At 45.8% G+C, this 20,213-nt stretch overlaps 2 protein-coding genes across 2 annotated transcripts in view; one reads left to right on the forward strand and one right to left on the reverse strand.

Annotated features, from left to right (window-relative positions):
• The window catches only part of LOC132403234 (zinc finger protein 585A-like), a 44,505-nt gene extending 36,702 nt beyond the window's left edge, over positions 1-7,803 (forward strand). Inside the window, exon 3 of the transcript XR_009515221.1 lies at positions 6,193-7,803. The gene's annotated coding sequence lies outside the window, so the exon portion shown is untranslated. The remainder of the gene's footprint in view (positions 1-6,192) is intronic.
• The window catches only part of LOC132402415 (zinc finger protein 585A-like), a 66,976-nt gene extending 55,683 nt beyond the window's left edge, over positions 1-11,293 (reverse strand). Inside the window, exons 1-2 of the mRNA XM_059985272.1 lie at positions 7,810-11,293; positions 5,350-5,499 (exon numbers count right to left, since the gene is read on the reverse strand). Of these exons, the coding sequence (XP_059841255.1) occupies positions 5,350-5,499; positions 7,810-9,492 (1,833 nt within the window). The 5' untranslated portion in view covers positions 9,493-11,293. The remainder of the gene's footprint in view (positions 1-5,349; positions 5,500-7,809) is intronic.
• Positions 11,294-20,213: the final 8,920 nt, after the last annotated feature.

Here is a 20,213-nt window from a genome sequence, read left to right on the forward strand (position 1 = left end):
AGTCTGTTGGGACCACCTACTGTATACAGTGCTCCCATTGCGGCCTCCTGTATGTCAGTGAGAACCAAAGTAGATTGGGACACCACTTCGCCGAGCATCTACGCTCCATCTGAAAGAAAAAGCAGGATCTTCCAGTGGCCAACCACTCTAATTCCACTTCCCATTCTGACATGTCAGTTCATGGTCTCTTCTACTGCCATGATGAGGGCACGCTCAGATTGGAGGAACAACACCTCATATTCTGTTTGGGTAGCCTCCAACCTGATGGCATGAACATTGATTTCTCAAACTTCTGGTAATGCCTCCCTTCTTTCACCATTCCCCACTCCCCTTTCCCTCTCTCACCTTAATTCCTTACTTGCTCATCACCTCCCTCTGCTGTTCCTCACCCTTTTTTACATGGCCTTCTGTTCTCTCCTGTTAGATTCCTCCTTCTCCAGCATGGTACCTCTTTCACCAATCAGCTTCCTAGTTCTTTATTTCACCCCTCCCCTTCTCCCAGTTTCACCTATCACCTTGAGTTTCTTCCTCCCCTTGCCCCCCTCCCTGCCACCTTCTAACTTCTCATCTTTTTTTTCCAGTCCTGATGAAGGGTCTTGGCCTGAAAAATCGACTGTATTTTTTTTTCCATAGATGCTGCCTGGCCTGCTGAGTTCCTCCAGCATTTTGTGTGGGTTGTTTGCATTTCCAGTATCTGCAGATTTTCTCTTCCGTCATTTAACTTAGATTGAGTTATCAGGTGAGGCTTAACTCAACATAAAGGATTCAAAATTTGTATCAGTGCCGTTCCCCATTGCTGGCCAATACATCATGGTATCTTCATCTGCCCTCTAATGTCTCTGGTGACTTCACTACTGAGTGACTATTGTAATGCAGGATGGGTCCCCAGGCTGAAGGGAGATTTGGGTATTCAAAGGAATTCCTCCTTTAGTGTCTGTTTTCCCTTTTTCAAGGTAGATGGGTTTCTGTCAGAGTTCCTGACCTAGGGCTGCACTCAAACTACGGTTCTTTACAGCAATGTTTCTAGCTCCCCGGGCTCACCAACCAGCCATTTTTCAATATCCCAAGGATGCGGCCTGGAACATGAAGGTTCTGAGGCTCCGTGGCCCAGTGAACAAGCCGATTCCATGCCGCTGTCACTGACTGAAGCATTGTGGGAGGAAAGGGAATATCCCGAACAGCAGATCGGCTGTCAGAGGTCTCTGAACTCGGAGAATCACTCTTTCCCTCTCTTTCTCAGGATGGTGGGGGAGAGTTTGCTGCCAATTCTCAAGATAGAGGACTCGGAGAACATTGCAATCAGTGAGGTGTTTTTTGTTTTACTGCAGACCATGGCCTGCCTTTGGGGGCTTTGCCTCTGCTTGCTTGGCGTGGGGTGGGTGTTGATGCTTCTTGCTTACATATTGGCTGAGGGGTAGGGAGATGGTTGATGCTTTGCTGTTGCTTCTTGTGCATGGGAGAAGGGGAGCTGTGCAGTTCAAACTGTTTTACTGCCACTCATTCTTTGGGGAATCCTTCTGTTTTTGTGGATGTCTGTGAAGAGCAAGAATTTCAGGTTGTGTATTGTATCCATTCTCTGATATTAAATGGAACTATTGAGCTGTTGAACTAGTTCTGGTTTTAAGCAGGAAAACCAGACACACTGGGCGGACATGAGATCACGTGATCTTTGTGTTCTTGCCATATCATCGGGACAGCGAATAGCATTAAATTCCAAGTACACCAGAGATGAGCTCTAAGATTAACAGTACATCTTAGGGGCCCAGGTTTTGTTTTGGTAGCCAGTTTTACACCCGAAGTAGAGCTTATTGGCTTTCTTAATAAGAGGAATCGTGCTCTGGCAGTGAGATTTAATCGTATGCTTGCAACAAATATAACAGAAATATCAAACAAGAGAAAATCTGCAGATGCCAGAAATCCAAGCAATACACAGAAAATGTTGGAGGAACTCAGCATTTATGATAAAGAGTAAACAGTCGAAGTTTTGAGCTGAGACCCTTCATCATATCAGGACTGGACAAAAGAGATGAGAAGTCAGAGTAAGAAGGTGGGGAGAGGGGAGGAAGAAATCCAAGGTAGTAGGTGATACGTGAAACTGGAAGGGGGGAGGCATGAAGTAAAGAACTGGGAAGTCAATTGATGAAAGAGATAAAAGGGCTGGAGAAGGGGGAATCTGACAGGAGAATACAAAAGATCATGGAAAAAAAGGAAAGGGCAGGAGCAACAGAGGGAGGTGATGGGCAGGTAAGGAGATAAGGTGAGAGATGAAAAGGGGAGTGTGGGGAATGGTGAAGTGGAGGGGACATTAGACTACCGAGACAGAATACAAGGAGTTGCTGTTCCACCCTGAGTGTGGTTTCATTGCAGCAGTAGATGAGGCCATGGACTGATATGTCAGAATGGGAATGGGAAGTAGAATTAAAATGGGTGATCTCTGTGAGATCCTGGTTTTTCGAGCAGATGGAGAGTGGATGCTTGGCGAAGCAGTCCCCCAATCTCTGTAGGGTCTCACCATTTTACAAGAGGCCACACCAGGAGCACTGAATACTATAGATGATTACAACTAACTCGGGTGAAGCATCACCTCGCCTGGAAGGACTGTTTGGGGCCCAGAATGGTAATGATGTAGGAGGTGTAGGGGGAGGCATAGCATTTCTTCTGCTTGCAAGGATAAGTGTCAGGAGGGAGATCAATGGGGGGGGATGAATGGACAAGGGAGTTGTGCAGGGAACAATCCTTGAAGAAAGCAGCAGAAACTGGGGGGTGGGAAGAGGGCAAGATGTGCTTGGTGGTGGGGATCCCATTGGAGATAGTGGAAATTACAGAGAATTATGTTCTAGACGTGGAGGCTGGTGTGGACAAGAGGAAACCTATCCTTGGAGGGGTGGCAGGAGAAGGAGGGGCGATCGTGAAATGGAAATGTGGGTGAGGGCAGCACTGATGGTGGAAGAAGGGGAAGCCCCTTTTTTTTTGAAGAAGGAGAGCATCTTCTTAGTTTTGGGATTAAAAGCCTCTTCCTGAGAGCAGTGCATTGAAATGGAGGAACTGAGAGAAGGGGACGGCATTTTTACAAGTAACAGGGTGGGAAGAGTTATAGTCCAGGGAGCTGTGAGAATCCATGAGTTTATAAAAGATAGCAGTAGATAAGCTGTCTCCGGAGATAGAGACATGGAGGTCAAGAAAAGGGAGGGAGGTGTTAGAAATGCACCAGGTAAATTTGAGGGCAGGGTGGAAGTTAGAGGCAAAGTTGATGAAGTTGGCGAGTTCTATATAGGTGCAGAAAGCAGCACAAATGCAGTCACTGATGTAGCAAAGGAAAAGTTGGGGAGTGTAGGCATGGAATATAGACCACTTCACATTGCTGACAAAAAGGCAGGCATAGCTGGGACACATGCAAGTGCCCATAGCTACACCTTTTGTTTGAAGGATATGGGAGGAGCTGAAGGGGAAATGATTGAAAGTGAGAAGTTCTGCCAGATAGAGGAGAGTGGTGGTGGAAGGGGACTGGTGGGTCTGGTGTCCAGAAAGAAATGGGGTGCTTTGAGAACTTCCTGGTGGGGTTGGAGGTGTATAGGGACTGGATATCCATGGTGATAGTAAGATGATGGCAGCCATGGAACATCAAATCATTGAAACAATCAAGAGCATGTGAAGGGTCATGAGTGTAGGTAGGAAGGGACTGAACTGGCAGCGTGGGGGTGGGGGATAAAACTGAGTCGAGGTATGCATATACAAGTTTGGTGGAGCAGCAACAAGCAGAAACTAGGTCTACCTGGACAGGCAGGTTTGCGGATCTTAGGTGGGAGTAGAAATAAGAGGTGTGGAGAGCGGGAACTACGAGGATGGCGTTGGTGGTTGGGAGGTCCCTAGAATTAATAAGGTTGGTGATGGTGTGGGAGATAATGGCCTGTTGTTCCTTAGTGGGGTCCTAATCGAGGGGTAAAAGGTGTCTGGCAGTAGTCACCTGGCATCAGCAAAGTAGAGGTCAATCCACCAGACTACTACAGCACTCCCCTTATCTGCGGGTTTGATGGTCAGGTTAGGGTTGGTGGGCAGGGAGTGAGAGCCAAGCGTTCGGAAGGACTGAGGTTCGAATAGGAGAGAGGAGTGTTAAAGTCTAGATGGTTAATGTCCACTGGGTGGCAGTGTGACATGCGAAAAGGACGTTAGGAGACTACAGGGAGACTTGGATAGGCTGAGTGAGTGGGCAGATACTTGGCAGATGTCATTCAATGTGAATAAATGTGAAGTTATCCACTTTGGAAGCTGGAACAAGAGGGCAGAGTATTGTCTGAACGGTGTCGAGTTAGGTAAGGGAGAAATGCAAAGAGACCTAGGAGTCCTAGTTCACCAGTCAATGAAGGTGAATGAGCAAGTGCAACAGGCAGTGAAGAGGGCAAATGGAATGTTGGCCTTTGTTACAAGGGGAATTGAATACAAGAGCAAGGATGTTCTTTTGCATTTGTACAGGGCTCTGGTGAGACCACACCTGGAATATTGTGTACAGTTTTGGTCTCCAGGTTTAAGGAAGGACATTCTGGCAATTGAGGAAGTGCAGCGTAGATTCACTAGGTTGATTCCTGGGATGGCAGGGCTGTCTTACGCAGAGAGATTGGAGAGATTGGGCTTGTACACGCTGGAATTGAGGAGATTGAGAGGGGATCTGATTGAAACGTTTAAGATAATTAAAGGATTTGATAGGATTGAGGCAGGTAATATGTTCCAGATGTTGGGAGAGTCCAGTACCAGAGGGCATGGATTGAGAATATGAGGTCAGTTATTTAAAACAGAGTTGAGGAAGAGCTTCTTCTCCCAGAGAGTTGTGGAGGTGTAGAATGCACTGCCTCGGAAGACGGTGGAGGCCAATTCTCTGGATGCTTTCAAGAAGGAGCTGGATAGATATCTGATGGATAGGGGAATCAAGGGATATGGGGACAAGGCAGGGACTGGGTATTGATAGTGAATGATCAGCCATGATCTCAGAATGGCGGTGCAGACTCGAGGGGCCGAATGGTCTACTTCTGCACCTATTGTCTGTTGTCTATTTGCAATTGGCACTGAAAAGATCCAGAGCAGGCAGAGGACCAAAGCAGGGAGTCCAGGGAGAGAAGGATGGTTAAAGATGGGAGAAGGGTCATTGGAGCAGGTTGGAGAGTTGTCACCAAACAAGTAGGCACTGAGACAGAGATGGCAGAAGAACTCGGAGTCACAGAGGGCGCAAATCTCACTAGTTTGGGAGCGGGGGACAAAGGTGAGGCCCTTACTGACAACAGAACGTTCTGCCTCAGAGAGTGAGATAACTTCCCACAGTCTGAGCAGGTCAATGGCCACTCCCTGGTGTGAACTCACAAGTGTCTGCATGTGGGATGACTGAGGAAATTCCCTCACACATAAAGAGCAGGTGAACAGCCTCTCCCTGGTGTGAACTCTCTGATGTGTCAATAGCTCAGGTGACTCAATGAGTTCCGTCTCACACGTGGAGCAGGTGAACGACCTCCCCTGATGTGAATTTTATGTGTGTTCAGGTTGGACTACTGTATAAATCTCCCCCCATGGTCAGAACAGGTGTACTGTCTGACCGTGGCATGAGCTCCCTGATGTATCTTTAAGCTGGATGACAGAGTTTGTCCCATCCCTCGTACTGGCCTCTCCTCAGTGCAAACTCGCTGGTGTCACTGTAGTTGGAAGACTGAATTTCATCCCTTCCCACACACCGAGCAGGTTTATGACATATTCCCCACTTTGAACTTTCTGGTGTCTGTAAGATGGATGAACGGCTGAATCCCTTTCCACACACAACAGGTGAATTAATTTTCCTCGCTATAAACTTACTAATGCATTGTCAGATCAGATAACATAGAGACCCCCCCCCCCCCCCCCCCACCAACTTCCCTTTGTAACTTTGGTGTTACAAAGAAAATATCTTTTCACTCCTTCAATAACACAAAGACTATTTACAAGATTTATCTCCAGGTTGGTTAATCCAAATTTCGCCCCTACACTGAACACACCTCCAGGTTCTCTTTGGTACGACTGGTGTGGTATCAAACCTGATGCTATCTAACATCTGCAATGCCACATTCAAAGATCTGTAGTATTCAAGTGCTGGTTGGCTAACAATCAGAGCAGAATCAATGTGTTTGAGATATTCATACACAACTTCTTTGTTCTTTTTCTCTATCCTGTAAACAGTTTACTAAGAACATCAATGGGGGAAGGACAGCATTTCAGGGTGATCTCCAACGTCACCCTGTTACAAACAAATTCTCAACTTCTGCCTGGTCGTAGTCAGGTATCTGGACTCGGCATCAAATTCTACCTATCTGTATCATAATGGGACGATGCTGCTGGTCACGTATTTGACTCAGTTTGTCTCTATCCATTGTTACGGCTTAGTAGCTCTGGGTGTGCCTCACTGCCCTGCTTGGAGCTCACGGTATTTACACGGCTGCTCCTGGAGACTTTCTGATCACTGTGACTCTGGGGTGATTGACGGTGGTGAACTCAGCAATGGCAATGAATGTCAAGGGGAGGTGATTAGACTTTCTCATTGGAGGTTGGTGACATGTGGAACTTCTGTGGTGTGAATGCTAAAGGTCACTTGTTACCCTAGACAGAGGTGTTTGTTATCATGGTACACGCAGACAGAAGAAACAACGGTCTCACTTAGCAGAAGGATCCCAAATCAGATGACATTCAACAGAGGTGATTTGCTAAAGAACCAAGTGACACAAGGAGCTTGTCGTTTTCTCGTTCAGCTCTTACTGACTTTTTAATTCACTGGATGTTGGACCCAGTTCTTTCTTTCAAGCCTCAGTCTCGACTATTCCTATAATCTACCAAGGTATGGACATCAGGTGGTTCTCAACATTGGTCATGATCTCAATATTCCACTTCAATTGGCAGAAAATCACATTGACTATTTATCTGTAACTTATCTTATAGTTTCTCACTGCCACAGAAACTCAGAACTAACAAGAAAATCTGTAGATGACCTGTGCTAATGAAGGGTCTCAGCCAGAAATGTCAATTGCTTTTTTCTGTCAATCAGATTCCAAATATTGCTATACCATCATTTGTTGCCATGCCCCCATTCTGTTCTCTTACTCCTACCACTGTCCACAGCCCCAAACACTGCCCTGTGCTGACTCTCTAGTTCTTCACCCGACTCCACTGAACGTCCAAGTAACAGTTCCCCACTCCGCCTTCAGATTTCACAACACATTTGTGTATTCTAACAACCCAGCTATGTGAGACATAGCCACTTAGAAGCAGTGAAATGTTAAATAGATCTGGGAAGGACCAGGTTATCTATCAATGTCATTCTTCCTCGGCCCAGATATTTGAGAGGCAAAGAGCATGTCAGCTTATCTTATTCTTCAGTCATGCAGGAAATTCACCCATAGAGTGGTGACTGTTTGGAACCCATCACCAGAAGGAGTGTGAGAGGTGAACGGCAGGGATGGATTTAAAAGGATTGCTGTGGAACAGCACACATGGCAGGGACCAGCTGGGCTGAGTAGACTTCCTACTGTACACAGGGTGTGTTGCAGATTTACTCAGTCCCTGAGACAGAGTGTAAAATAGAACTGATTTATTAGTCACAGATCCAGAACATGAAACTCCAGTCCCAGTAAAGGTGAACATCAGCAGAAGAAACTCCTCCCATGCCCAGTGACCAGGGTGCAGAACTGGGTGTGATGAGCAGCAGCAATAATTGCAGAGTTCAACACCAACAGTCACTTTTGAACTTGCATCTGGATTCAGCAACTGTGATGGTTAAACATCCAGTAAGCAGCTTATTTAAACTTTATCCCCAGTGTGAATTCTGTAGTGTGTCACAAGGTTGGATGACTGAGTGAATCTCTTCCCACATTCAGAGCAGGAGAACGGTTTCTCACCAGTGTGAACTGACTGATGTGTCCGCAGGTTGCACAACTGAGTGAATCCATTCCCACAAACGGAACAGGTGAATGGCTTCTCTCCTGTATGAACTCGTTGATGTGTCTGCAAATGTGATAACTGAGTGAATCCCTTCCCACAATCTGAGCAGGTGAATGGTCTCTCCCCAGTGTGAACTCGCTGATGTACCTTTAGTTGAAATGACATTGGAAATCCCTTCCCACAGTCTGAACAGGTGAACGGCATCTCCCCAGTGTGAACTGACTGGTGTCTTCGTAGGTTGGATGACTGAGTGAATCGCTTCCCGCACACAGAACAGGTGAATGGCCTCTCTCCTGTATGAACTCGCTGGTGTGTCTGTAGGTGGGATGAGTGAGTGAATCCCTTCCCACAGTTTGAGCAGGTGAAAGGCCTCTCCCCAGTGTGAACTCGCCGATGTTCCTTTAGTTGAAATGACCGTGGAAATCCCTTCCCACAGTCTGAGCAGGTGAACGGCATCTCCCCAGTGTGAACTGACTGGTGTGTCAGTAGATTTGATGACTGAGTAAATCCCTTTCCACACTCTGGGCAGGTGAACGGCCTCTCCCCGGTGTGAACTCGCTGGTGTGCCAAAAGATTAGATGACCGAGAGAATCCCTTCCCACAGTCTGAGCAGGTGAATGGTTTCTCCCCAGTGTGAACTCGCTGATGTACCTTCAGTTGAGATGACTCAGTGAATCCCTTCCCACAATCTGAGCAGGTGAATGGCCTCTCCCCAGTGTGAACTAGTTGATGGGTCTGTAGGTTGGATGACTGAGTGAATCCTTTCCCACATTCTGAGCAGGTGAATGGTCTCTCTCCCGTGTGAACTCGCTGGTGTACTTTCAGTTGAGATGACTGAGTGAATCCCTTCCCACAATCTGAGCAGATGAATGGTTTTTCCCCGGTGTGAACTCGCTGGTGTACCTGTAGGTTAGATGAGTGAGTGAATCCCTTCCCACAGTCTGAGCAGGTGAATGGCCTCTCCGCAGAGTGAACTGACTGGTGTGCCAGTAGTTGAGATGATTGAGTGAATCCCTTCCCACAGACTGAGCAGGTAAATGGCCTCTCCCCGGTGTGAACTCGCTGATGTGTCTGTAGGTTAGATGAGTGGGCGAATCCCTTCCCACAGTCTGAACAGGTGAATGGCCGCTCCCCAGTGTGAACTCGTTGATGTACTTTTAGTTCAGATGACTGAGTGAATCCCTTCCCACAGTCTGGGCAGGTGAATGGCCTTTCCCTCGAGTGCACTCGCTGATGTACCTTCAATTGAAATAACCGTGGAAATCCTTTCCCACAGTCTGAACAGATGAATGGCTTCTCCCCAGTGTGAACTGACTGGTGTGACAGGAGGTCAGATGACTGAATGAATCCCATCCCACAGACTGTGCAAGTGAACGGACGCTTCCCGGTGTGAATTGATTGGTGTCTCCGTAGATTGGATGATTGAGTGAATCCTTTCCCACACACAGAACAGGTGAACGGTTTCTCTCCAGTGTGAACTCGTTGATGCACCTTCAGCTGAAATGACTGAGGAAATCCCTTCCCACAGACTGAACAGGTGAACGGCATCTCTCTAGTGTGAACTGACTGGTGTGCCAGTAGATCAGATGACTTGAGTGAATCCCTTCACAGAGTCTGAGCAGGTGAATGGCCTCTCCCCACTGTGTATCAATACTCCACTGGTATGTCTGTGTGTCAGCTGAGTGAATGAATCTCTTCCCAGACTGATATCAATACTCCAGAAATCAGACGTAGTGAATCCCTCGCACAATCAATGCAGTTGAAGAGCTTCTCTCTAATGAACAAATTCTGGTGAGTCCTCAGCCCCCGATTCCAGTGGATTTCACTGAGTTACAACAGAAAACTTCATTTTAGACACAAAGCACGTTTCCAGCTGGGATGAGATACATCTTCAAGGATCAACAACCAATGTAAGAAAGGAAATATCTGGTCAGAGTCAGCCAACACTGATGTGTTGTTGTGTTTGAGATTCCTGTACATAAATTTTTTGCCGTTTCTAACCTGTAAAAAGATTCACAAAATACATCAATGGGAGAAGGACAGCATTTCAGATGAAATAATTTTAGTCTCTATGCTGAACTCTGTCATCACAGTGTTATTACAGTGAGGTTCAACACAAGTTGGAGGCACGGATCAGGAATCTGGACTGACCAGCAAATTCTCTGACTGTTATTCAGTCTGTAGCAGAATGGGCCATTTCTGCCTGTCTTCATTCTGTGACTTGGCTCAGTTTGTCTTTCTCCAATAGTATTATTTCAAGTTCATATCCCACAGCGCCAGAAAGAGCACAAGATATTACATGAATGATCCCAGAGACTTTCTAATTACTCTGACTGCCGCCTTCACCCCCGGTGACTGACAGTGGTGAACTCATTGACAGCAATGCCAATGAATATGAAGGGGAGGCAGTAGCCTTTTCATTGAAGTGTTACAGTTCTGTGATGTGAAATCTATATGTCACTTATTACCCAGGACTAAGCTGTTTGACATCATTTATGGACCAAGAAAGAATGGTACAAAACACCTTCTTAAGAGTTCAATAGCCCAGAACAAGAGGGGGTAGAACAAAGGTCATTTTCTCAAGTACTAAAGCCTATGGAAGGAATTTGTTCCTAACTGGTTGACTGTAAGTTAATCTCGAACGAAGATTCTAACTTGAATAGCAGGCTGAGGGTAGCAGACACCAACAGAATCAACAAACTCATTTGTAAGGCCAGTGGTGTTGTGGGGGTGGAACTGGACTCTCTGACGGTGGTGTCTGAAAAGAGGATGCTGTCCAAGTTGCATGCCATCTTGGACAATGACTCCCATCCACTCCATAATATACTGGTTGGGCACAGGAGTGCATTCAGCCAGAGACTCATTCCACTGAGATGTAACACTGAGCGTCATAAGAAGTCATTCCTGTCTGTGGCCATCAAACCTTACAACTCCTGCCTCGTGTCAGACACCATGAGCCAATAGGCTGGTCCTGGACTTATTTCCATTTGGCATGATTAACTTATTATTATTTAATTATTTATGGTTTTAGATTGCTATATTTCTACACTATTCTTGGTTGGTGCGACTGTAACGAAACCAAATTTCCCTCAGGATCAATAAAGTATGTCTGTCTGTCTGTCTGCCTTTTGTGCCGTTCCTAATCCTCGGGTTTAGATACCCGGAGCTGGAGCTCGAAATGCTGAAAGATCTATCTGCTCGCATTCCCTCCGCATGTGCTTCCCAAACACACTTTAAGAACATGCGAGGAGGCGCCGGAAGTACGATGCATGGCTGCCTCTATACCCAGAAAGCCCCACTGACAAGAAACCCGTCACGGTCCCAACGATGCGCATGCGCCACAGAAATGGCGCCAGCTCCTTTGCCCATCAGCAAAAGCTCTGCCCTGATTCAGGATACGGATCGTCAGGTTCAGAGTGATGGAAATCACCGGGACCAATCCCACTGTGTACCGGGAGCTGACTGCAATTGTTCCTCAGTCAGAGTGCGGACACCAGGGCGAATGAAATCTCCCACCCACAACCCCGCTCCTACCTGATGTCGATCCTCCAGAGTCTTTTGTCCACTGAGCGTCAGCGTGGTATTTCTGCGACCCTTACGCCTGCGCATTTCATCGCTGGGTCGCCGACGGCACTTTCTGAAGTGTGGAGACTGCTGGGTAAGCACAGTGCCATTTAACTGTATTCATGTACCAGTCCTCGTAACACGCACGTTTCAATAATAGTCAATGTTTTTATGCAGAAAACTCAGCAAGCTCCCATAAACAATATACTCATAATCAACGAACATTCCGTGTGTCAAATGTCAACGTATAACCCACTTACAAACGCAGATGTTGGAAGTATAGAATAACACACAGAAAGTGCTGGAGGAACTCAGCAGGTCAGGCAGTATTTTAGCAGAGGAATAAACAGTCCAAGTATCATGAAGTGTTTTGTCGACTGTTTATTCTTCTCCATATATGTCGTTTGACCCGCCAACTTCCAACAGCATTTTGCAAAAAGAAACAACGTTTTTCAGTCACTCGGTTTCCACATGTTGCTGATCTTTCATTTGTAGCCACATCCTCCAGGTCTGACTCCCTGCTCCCCCTCCTCCTCCTCCTCCCAGTAAATTCTAGCCGCCACTACTTTCAGGAGCCCGAAAGCTCTCAAAGATTTACCGAGCATTCTGCTGTTACACTTTAGAAGAGAGTGGTGTATTGAAGTAACCAAGCTGTGTGAGGCACAATGGGACTGCGTCCAAGCAGCGAGCGGGAACTCGAGAAGAAGCGTCGATTTCACTCAGATAACGCGGCTGAAAATTTTTTTAAAAAGCGGGGGCAAGTGGAGTGGCCATTGTCAGAATGGTTTTGGCTCATCAGGCTTGGGCGAAGTAAGTATCAGATAGAGCTTCTATTTCTTCTTATTATTCTTCATTCCTCGTTTAGTGCAGTGAAAATGGCTTTGGGAGCCGTAAGTGTAATATGTGGGAAGTCTGGGAGACCAGCAGCCGCCCGGATAACCATATCTGCACCAGGTACACCGAGCTGCAGATCCTCAGTGCACGTGCTAAAGAACCGGAGCTGCAGCTCGATGACCTGCGGCTCCTGCTGAAGACCGAGGAAGTGATAGGCAGGAGTTACAGGCAGAAGGTCATCCATAGGTTGCTGGTGACTGTCTGGAGAATGAAAAGAAATTGGCAGTCAGTGCCGAGTACCCCTGTGGCCGTTCCTCTCAAGAATATGTATCGCACTTTGAATGCTGTTGTGTGGGACGATGTTTCACTGAAAAGCCATAGTGACCGGGTCTCTCGCACTGAGGCTGGTACCGTGGCTCAGAAGGGAAGCGAGGTGACAGGAGATTCCTTCGTTAAATAAAAAGAGATAACATTCTGGGGACGCAATAGAGATATCCAGATGATATGTTGCCTGCAAGGTGACAGGGTTCGGGATGTATCTGGTGGAGTCAACAGCATTCCAAAGGGGAAGAGTGAGCAGCAAGAGGTCATCGTCACCAATGACATAGGCAGGAAAGGTAAAGAGGTCCTGAAGAAAGATTTTAGGGAGCTAGATGGAAAGATTCTCTGAATTAGTATTCCCTGAATTGCTGACTGTAAGCAATTAGATTAGGATGATTTGGCAGATGAATGCAGGACTGAGAAACTGGTGCAGGGGACAGATGTTCAGATCTCTAAATCACTGGAAATCTTCTGGGGAAGATATGACCTGCAGAAAAGGGATGGGTTACACCTGAACCTGAGGGGGACCAATATCCTTGAGGGCAGGTTGGCTAGGGCTGGTCAGGGGTGGTGGGTGGTTTAAACTAGTTTGGCATGGGGGTGGGAACTGGAGTGATAAGGCTGAGGATGGGTTAGTTGGTTCACAATCAGAGGCTGTGTATAGTGAGACTGCTAGCAAGGAGAGGCTGATGCGAGGGTAAAATGGGATGAGTTGCAATGTAGAAGGGTGACAAAATCAAAAAGGGTGATGAATACAGGACTGAAGGTGTTACATTTGAATGCACGCAGTATATAGAATAAGGCGTTTGAACTTGTAGCACCGTTAGAGATTGGCATGTATGATGTTGTTCGCATCACTGAGTCGTGGCTGAAAGAAGATCATAGCTGGGAGCTTTATGTTTTCATTTACACATTGTATCAAAAGAACTGACAGATTGACAGAGGAAGTGGTGTGACTCTTTTGGTAAAAAATGAAATCGAATCCTTAGAAAGAGGTGACATAGGATCAGAAGGTGTAGCATCATTGTGTGTAGAGCTTAGAAACTGCAAGGATAAAAAGACAAACAAAAGAAAATCTGCAGATGCTGGCAATCCAGTGCAACACACACAAAATGCTGGAGGAACTCAGCAGGCCAGGCTGCATCTATGGAAAAGAGTACTGGGCTCAGTCTCTTCAGCAGGTCTGGAGAATGAAGATGAAGAGTAGAGTTAAAAGGTGGGGGGATGGGAGGGAGAGACAGACCCCACCCCCATCTTTTAGTTCTGCTCCTCATCTTGTTTTTCTCCAGTCCTGCTGAAGGGTCTTGGCCTGAAAAGTCGACAATTTATTATTTTCCATAGATGCTGCCTGGCTTGCTGAGTTCTTTTGCACTTTGTGTGTGTTGCTTGGATTTCCAGCATCTGCAGATTTTCTCTTGTTCAAGGTATTCAAATATAAGTTTGGTGGGGCAGGAACAAGCAGAAACAATGGGTCCACCTGGACAAGTAGGTTTATGGATCTTGGGTAGGAGGTAGAAACAGGAGGTGCTTGGTGAGGGAACTATGAGGTCGGTGGCAGTGGATAGGAGATCCCCAGAGTTGATAAGGTTGGTGATGGTGTGGGACACAATGGCTTGGTGCTCCTTAATGGAGGGGAGGAGTGTTACAATCGAGACAGTTGATATCTTATTGGTAGTTAGCAATAAAAAAATCCTGAGCAGGTAGAAAAGCAGAGCAGGATATCAGGGAAGAGGAGGAGGGCTGAAGATGGGAGAAGGGGTCATCAGTGCATGCCAGAGAGTCCTTGCCAAAGATGTAGACACGGAGACTTAGTGAAAATCAGGGTCAGGGAACTTGAAGTAATTGAAACAATCAAGAGTGCGTGAAGTGTCATGGATCTTTATTCCACCCACTTCCCCTCACCTCGTTTCACCTATTACATACCACCATGTACTTCATCCTCCTCTCCCTCCACCTTCTTTCTCCGATTTCTCATCTTTCTTTCCAGTGCTGATCAGGGGTAAAAAGACCCTGATGGGAGTTATATACTGATCTCTGAACAGTAGCAAAGATGTGGTGTACAATATGCTGGTAGATTGGGAAAATCAAGTTGGTGCTGGGTTCCAAAAAGGAGATTTTGTAGAATGCCTATGAGATAAATTTTTAGAGTAGCTTGCGGTAAAGCCCACTAGGGGATCAGCTGTTTTTGATTGGGAGCTGTGCAATGAACTGGAATTGATCAGAGAGTTTAAGGTAAAGGAACCCCAAGGAGCTAGTAATCAAAGTTTGAGAAGGAGAAGCTAAAGTCAGGTGTATCAGTAGTACAGTGGATTGAAGGGTACTACAGAGGCATGAGAGAGGAGCTGACCAAGGTAGGAAGGGAAAACTAGTAGGCATTATGACAGCTGAGTAGGAATGACTGGAGTTTCTTGGAGGAATTCAAAAGGAGCAGGATATATATATGCCAAATAAGAAGAATTATTTTAAAGGCAGGATGATCCAACCACAGTTGACAAGAGTAGTAGTCAAACCAAGAGGAGGGTGTCTAATAGAGGAAAAATTAGTGAGTAGTTAGAGGATAATGAAGTTTTTAAAAACCAACATAAGGCAACTAAAAAGCCATAAATAAGAAAAAGATGGAATAGTAAAGTAGGCTAGCCAATAATATTCAAGAGGATACCAAAAGTTTCTTCCGATAAATGAAGTGTAAAAAAGAGGCGAGAGTGGATATCGAACTGCTGTCAAACCATGCTGAAAACAGCAAAAGAAATGAATAAGTAAGTTGCATCATTCTTCATTGTGGAAGACACGAGCAGTATGCTGGGAGTTCAAGAATGGCAGGAGTCAGAAGTGAGTGAAGTTGCCATTATTAGGAAGAATGTTCTTGGGAAACTGAATGGATCTGAGGTAGGTCTCCACCCGAGGATTCTGAAAGAGATTCCTGAAGAGATTGCGCAGGCATTAATGATGACCTTGGAAGAATGAATGGATTCTGGCATGATTCTAGAGGTTTGGAAATTGCAAACATCACTCCACTCTTCAAGAATGGGGGAAGGTAGAACAAAGTAAATTATAGGACAGTTAGTCTAAACTCAGTGATAAGAAGCTGTTGGAGTTGATTGTTAAAAATGTGATCTTGGGGTACTTGAAGGTACTTGATAAAATAGGCTGTAGTCAGCATGGTTTCTTTAAGGGGAAAACTTGCCTGATAAAGTTGTTGACTTCTGTAGAAATAAGAGGCAAGATAGACAAAGGAGAATCAGTGGATGTTGTGTACTTGGATTTTCAGAAGGCCTTTGGCAAGGTGCCACACATGAGGGTGCTTAACAAGTTAAGAGCCCATGGTATTACAGAAAGGATACTAGCATGGACAGAGTATTGACTGACTGACAGGAGGTAAAGGGTGGGATTAAAGCTCCACTGGAATATCCTCTCTAAGTACCATCGTGATGTTCTCCCCAAACAAAAATGCAACTCCCCCTCCTCTCTTAACTCCTTCTCCATCCTGCCTGTGGCTCTGTACCCTGGAACATTGAGCTGCCAGTCCTGCCACTTCCTTAAACGTGTTCTGTAATGAATATCTCGGTCTCATTTACAAATCCATGCCCTGAGTTCATCTTCCTGACTTGTCAAGCTTCCTATATTAAAACTATTGCACTTCACTCTATCAGACCTTCCTCACTCCTTGCCTTTCCCCTGTCTGTCTTATCCACTCATCTTATTCACTTTAAAATTGCTATTGGTTTCAATTTCCCCCATCTGCCATCCTGACATCTCCCTTCCACAGACTGTCTCTAACTTTCAGCCCATTTCCCCTTGTTCTTGACTCTCCCACCAGGAGATGTTGTTTCTTTGTTCTTATCTGATCAATTCCATGAATCCCAGTCCAGTACCAGTGTTGTGTTATTCTCTGTCATTGAAGTGCCGGTTTGTACTGGTGTTTAACAGTGGAGTAGAGTGTGGGGTATGTACAGGTCTGTGTGCTCACTGCATAGTGTGGAGAGTTTTATATTTCTGTGTCCTGGTCGTGAAGGACTTGGTGCTGTAAAGCCCTTAGAGTTCCCTGATGAATGTTTCCGTACAGTGTGGTCTGGTGTGTTTCCATTGATTCCGTTCAGTTCACTATAGGGGTGTACAGGTCATATAGTACAGAGTCAGTTACCTGTCTCTGTGTAAAAACCAACATACCTGTGTGGCTAAAATAAAGCCAGAAAATGTTGAAAATACTCAGCCGATGCAGACTGAGCTGTGAGTGTTTCCAGCACTTTGTGTTTTCATTTCAGTTCATCTTTTGTAAAAATCTTTGTCCGTGTTGTATGGTGCTGCCTTTTGTAACGCCCTGTATCCTTACTATGCGGTACCAGCTCTGTGACTTTCTGTATCCTTACTGTACGGTACAAGCTGTTGTGAAGTTCAGTGCCCTTACAGTACGGTGCAGGCCATTGTAATGTTGTGTCCTTACTGCGCAGTACTGAATGTTGTAATGGACTGTGCCTTTACTGAACAGTACCAGTTGTTAGAACATAGAAAATCTACAGCACATTATAGGTCCTTTGGCCCACAGTGTTGTGGTGACCATACTCTAGAAGCTGCCTAGAATTTCCCTACCACATAGCCTTCTATTTTTCTAAGCTCCATATGCCTATCTAAGAGTCTCTTAAAAGACCCTATTGTATCCACACTTACCACTGTGGCTGGCAGTGCATTCCACTCACCCACCACTCTCTGTGTGAAAAACCTACGTCTGACATCCCCCTTGTACCTACTTCTAAGCACCTTAAATCTATGCTTCTTTGTGTTAGCCTTTCAGCCCTACGAAAAAACCTCTGGTTATCCACATGATCAATGCCTCTCATCATCAGGTCACCTCTCATCCTCCGTCGCTCCAAGGAGAAAAGGCCGAGTTCACTATTCTCATAAGGCATGCTCCCCAATCCAGGCAACATCCTTATTGTTGTAACAGCTTGTGTCCTTACTGTACAATACTGGCTTTTGGAAACATCTGTGCCCCTTCAGAATATTACCGGCTGTTGTAACGGTCTGTACCATTACTGTTACAGTACTAGCTGTTGTAACGGTCTGTGCCCTTTCAGAACGGTAACAGTTTGTGTCATCACTGTAACAGTCTGTACCCATACTAAACGGTATCGGCTGTTGTAATGGTGTGTGTCCGTACAGTACGGTACCAGCTATTGTAACAGTCTATGCACTGGTGCTGGCTGTTACATAGAATATAGTACAGTAGAGCAAGGGAACAGGCCTATCAGCCCCCTATGTGGTGCCAACCCATTAAATGAGTAGTAATTTTGATAACTAAATGAATCTCTTCTCCCTACACAATGTGCATATCCTACCATTTTCCACATTCATGTGGTTATCTAAACATCTCTTAAAATTCACTACCCTAGGCAGTGCATTTCGGGCTCCCACCACTCTCTGTGTAATACAGTTCCCCTCGTTTCTCCTTTGCACTTACCCCCTCTCACCTCCAACGCACACCCTCTGGTATTAGACATTTCAATCCTTTAAAAAAGATATTTCCTGTCTACTCTGTATACTTCTTCCACAATCTTACAAACATCTCTCAGATCTCCTCTCATCCTTTGATACCCCAGCCTCTCATTATAGCCCATGCACTCTAACCCAGACAGTTAATTGGGAGAAGTTTGGCAATTCCACATCTGGTAAGTAGTTTGAAGGACAACTGCACAGAGTACAGAGCAGGTATTTTCCAGTCGGAAGGAAGGACAAAGATGGCAAGGTAAGGGAGGCATTTTGTCCAGAAGGAGATGGAGAAGTCAGAATCAAGCAGACCCCTTGAGGATGAGAAGGAATTCAGAAAAACATTCCAAGAAAGGAATTAGGAAAGCCAGGGGCATGAAGAATCCTTTCTGCAGTAAGATTAAAGAGTAGCCCAAGGCATTCTGTACATACACCAGGAGCAATATGATAACTAGGGAGAGAGTAGAACAGAACGTAGAAAGCCTACAGCAAAATACAGGCACTTCGGCCCACAAAGCTGTGCCAAGCATGTCCCTACCTTAGAACTACCTAGACTTATCCACAGCCCTCCATTTTTCTTAGCTCCGAGTACCTGTCCAGGAGACTCTTAAAAGACCCTATCGTTTCCGCCTCTACCACCGCCACCGGCAGCCCATTCCACGCACTCACCACTCTCGTGAAAACTTACCCCTGACATCTCCTCTGTACCTACTTCCAAGCACCTTAAAACTGTGCCCTCTCGTGATAGCCATTTCAGCCCTGGGAAAAAGCCTCTGGCTATCCACATGATCAATGCCTCTCATTATCTTGTACACCTCTATCAAGTCACCTCTCATCCTCCATCGCTCCAAGGAGAAAAGGCTGAGTTCACTCAACCTATATAAGGCATGCTCCCCAGTCCAGGCAACATCCTTGTAAATCTCCTCTGCACCCTTTCTATGGTTTCCACGTCCTTCCTGTAGTGAGGTGACCAGAACTGAGCACAGTACTCCAAGTTGTGTCTGACCAGGGTCCTATACAGCTGCAACATTACCTCTTGGCTATTAAACTCAATCCCACGGTGGATGAAGGCCAATACACCATATGCCTTCTTAACAACAGAGTCAACCTGCACAGCTGCTTTGAGCATCCTATGGACTCGGACCCCAAGATCCCTCTGATCCTCCACACTGACAAGAGTCTGACCATTAACACTATATTCTGCCATCATATTTGACCTACCAAAATGAACCACCCCACTCTTATCTGGGTTGAACTCCATCTGCCACTTCACAGCCCAGTTTTGCATCCTATCAATATCCCGCTGTAACCTCTGACAGCCCTCCACACTATCCACAACACCACCAACTTTTGTGTCTTTGCCCGTCTTCTACACTATCCACAACACAACCAATCCTTTATCCTTGAGTAGGACCATTCAAGGATAAAGGGGAAATGCTTGCTTGGATGTGAAGGATGTGGTTGAAGCCACTAACGAGTACTCTATCAGTATTTACCTAAGGAGGGTGTGGAGGATAGGGAGATCAATGCCGAGTGTATTGATATGCCAGGGTATTTCATGGTAAAGTCGAAGGTAGTGTTGAGTCTCTAAGAAAATTAAAGTGGATAAGTCCGCGGGACCTGATGGGAAATATTCTCTCAATAACCCCAGGTTATTGAGAGAAACAAGCCAAGAAATTACTAAGGGCCTTGACCAATATATCCATGTCCTCTTCCAGCCATAGGTGAATTCCTGAAGGACTGGCAAGTGGTTAATATTATTCCATTATTCAAGAAGGGAATCAGGAATAATCCTGGAAACTGTAGACCAGCGAGTCTCATGTCAGTGGTAGGAAAGACACTGGAGAGAATTTTTAGGAACAGGATTGATGAGCACTTGGAAAATCATGGCCTAATTATGGAGAGACAGCATGGCTTTATGTGGGCAAGTAGCACCTTACTTACTGGGACCTCTGCTGTTTGTGTTGTATATAAGTGACATGGATGAAAAGGTAAATGGGTTTGTAGATGATGCAAAGATTGGTTGTGTTGTGGATAATGTAGAAGACAGGCAAAGAACACAGTGGGCT

This window comes from Hypanus sabinus, chromosome 12 (genome assembly GCF_030144855.1).
Source record: "Hypanus sabinus isolate sHypSab1 chromosome 12, sHypSab1.hap1, whole genome shotgun sequence".
Lineage (NCBI taxonomy): Eukaryota > Metazoa > Chordata > Chondrichthyes > Myliobatiformes > Dasyatidae > Hypanus > Hypanus sabinus.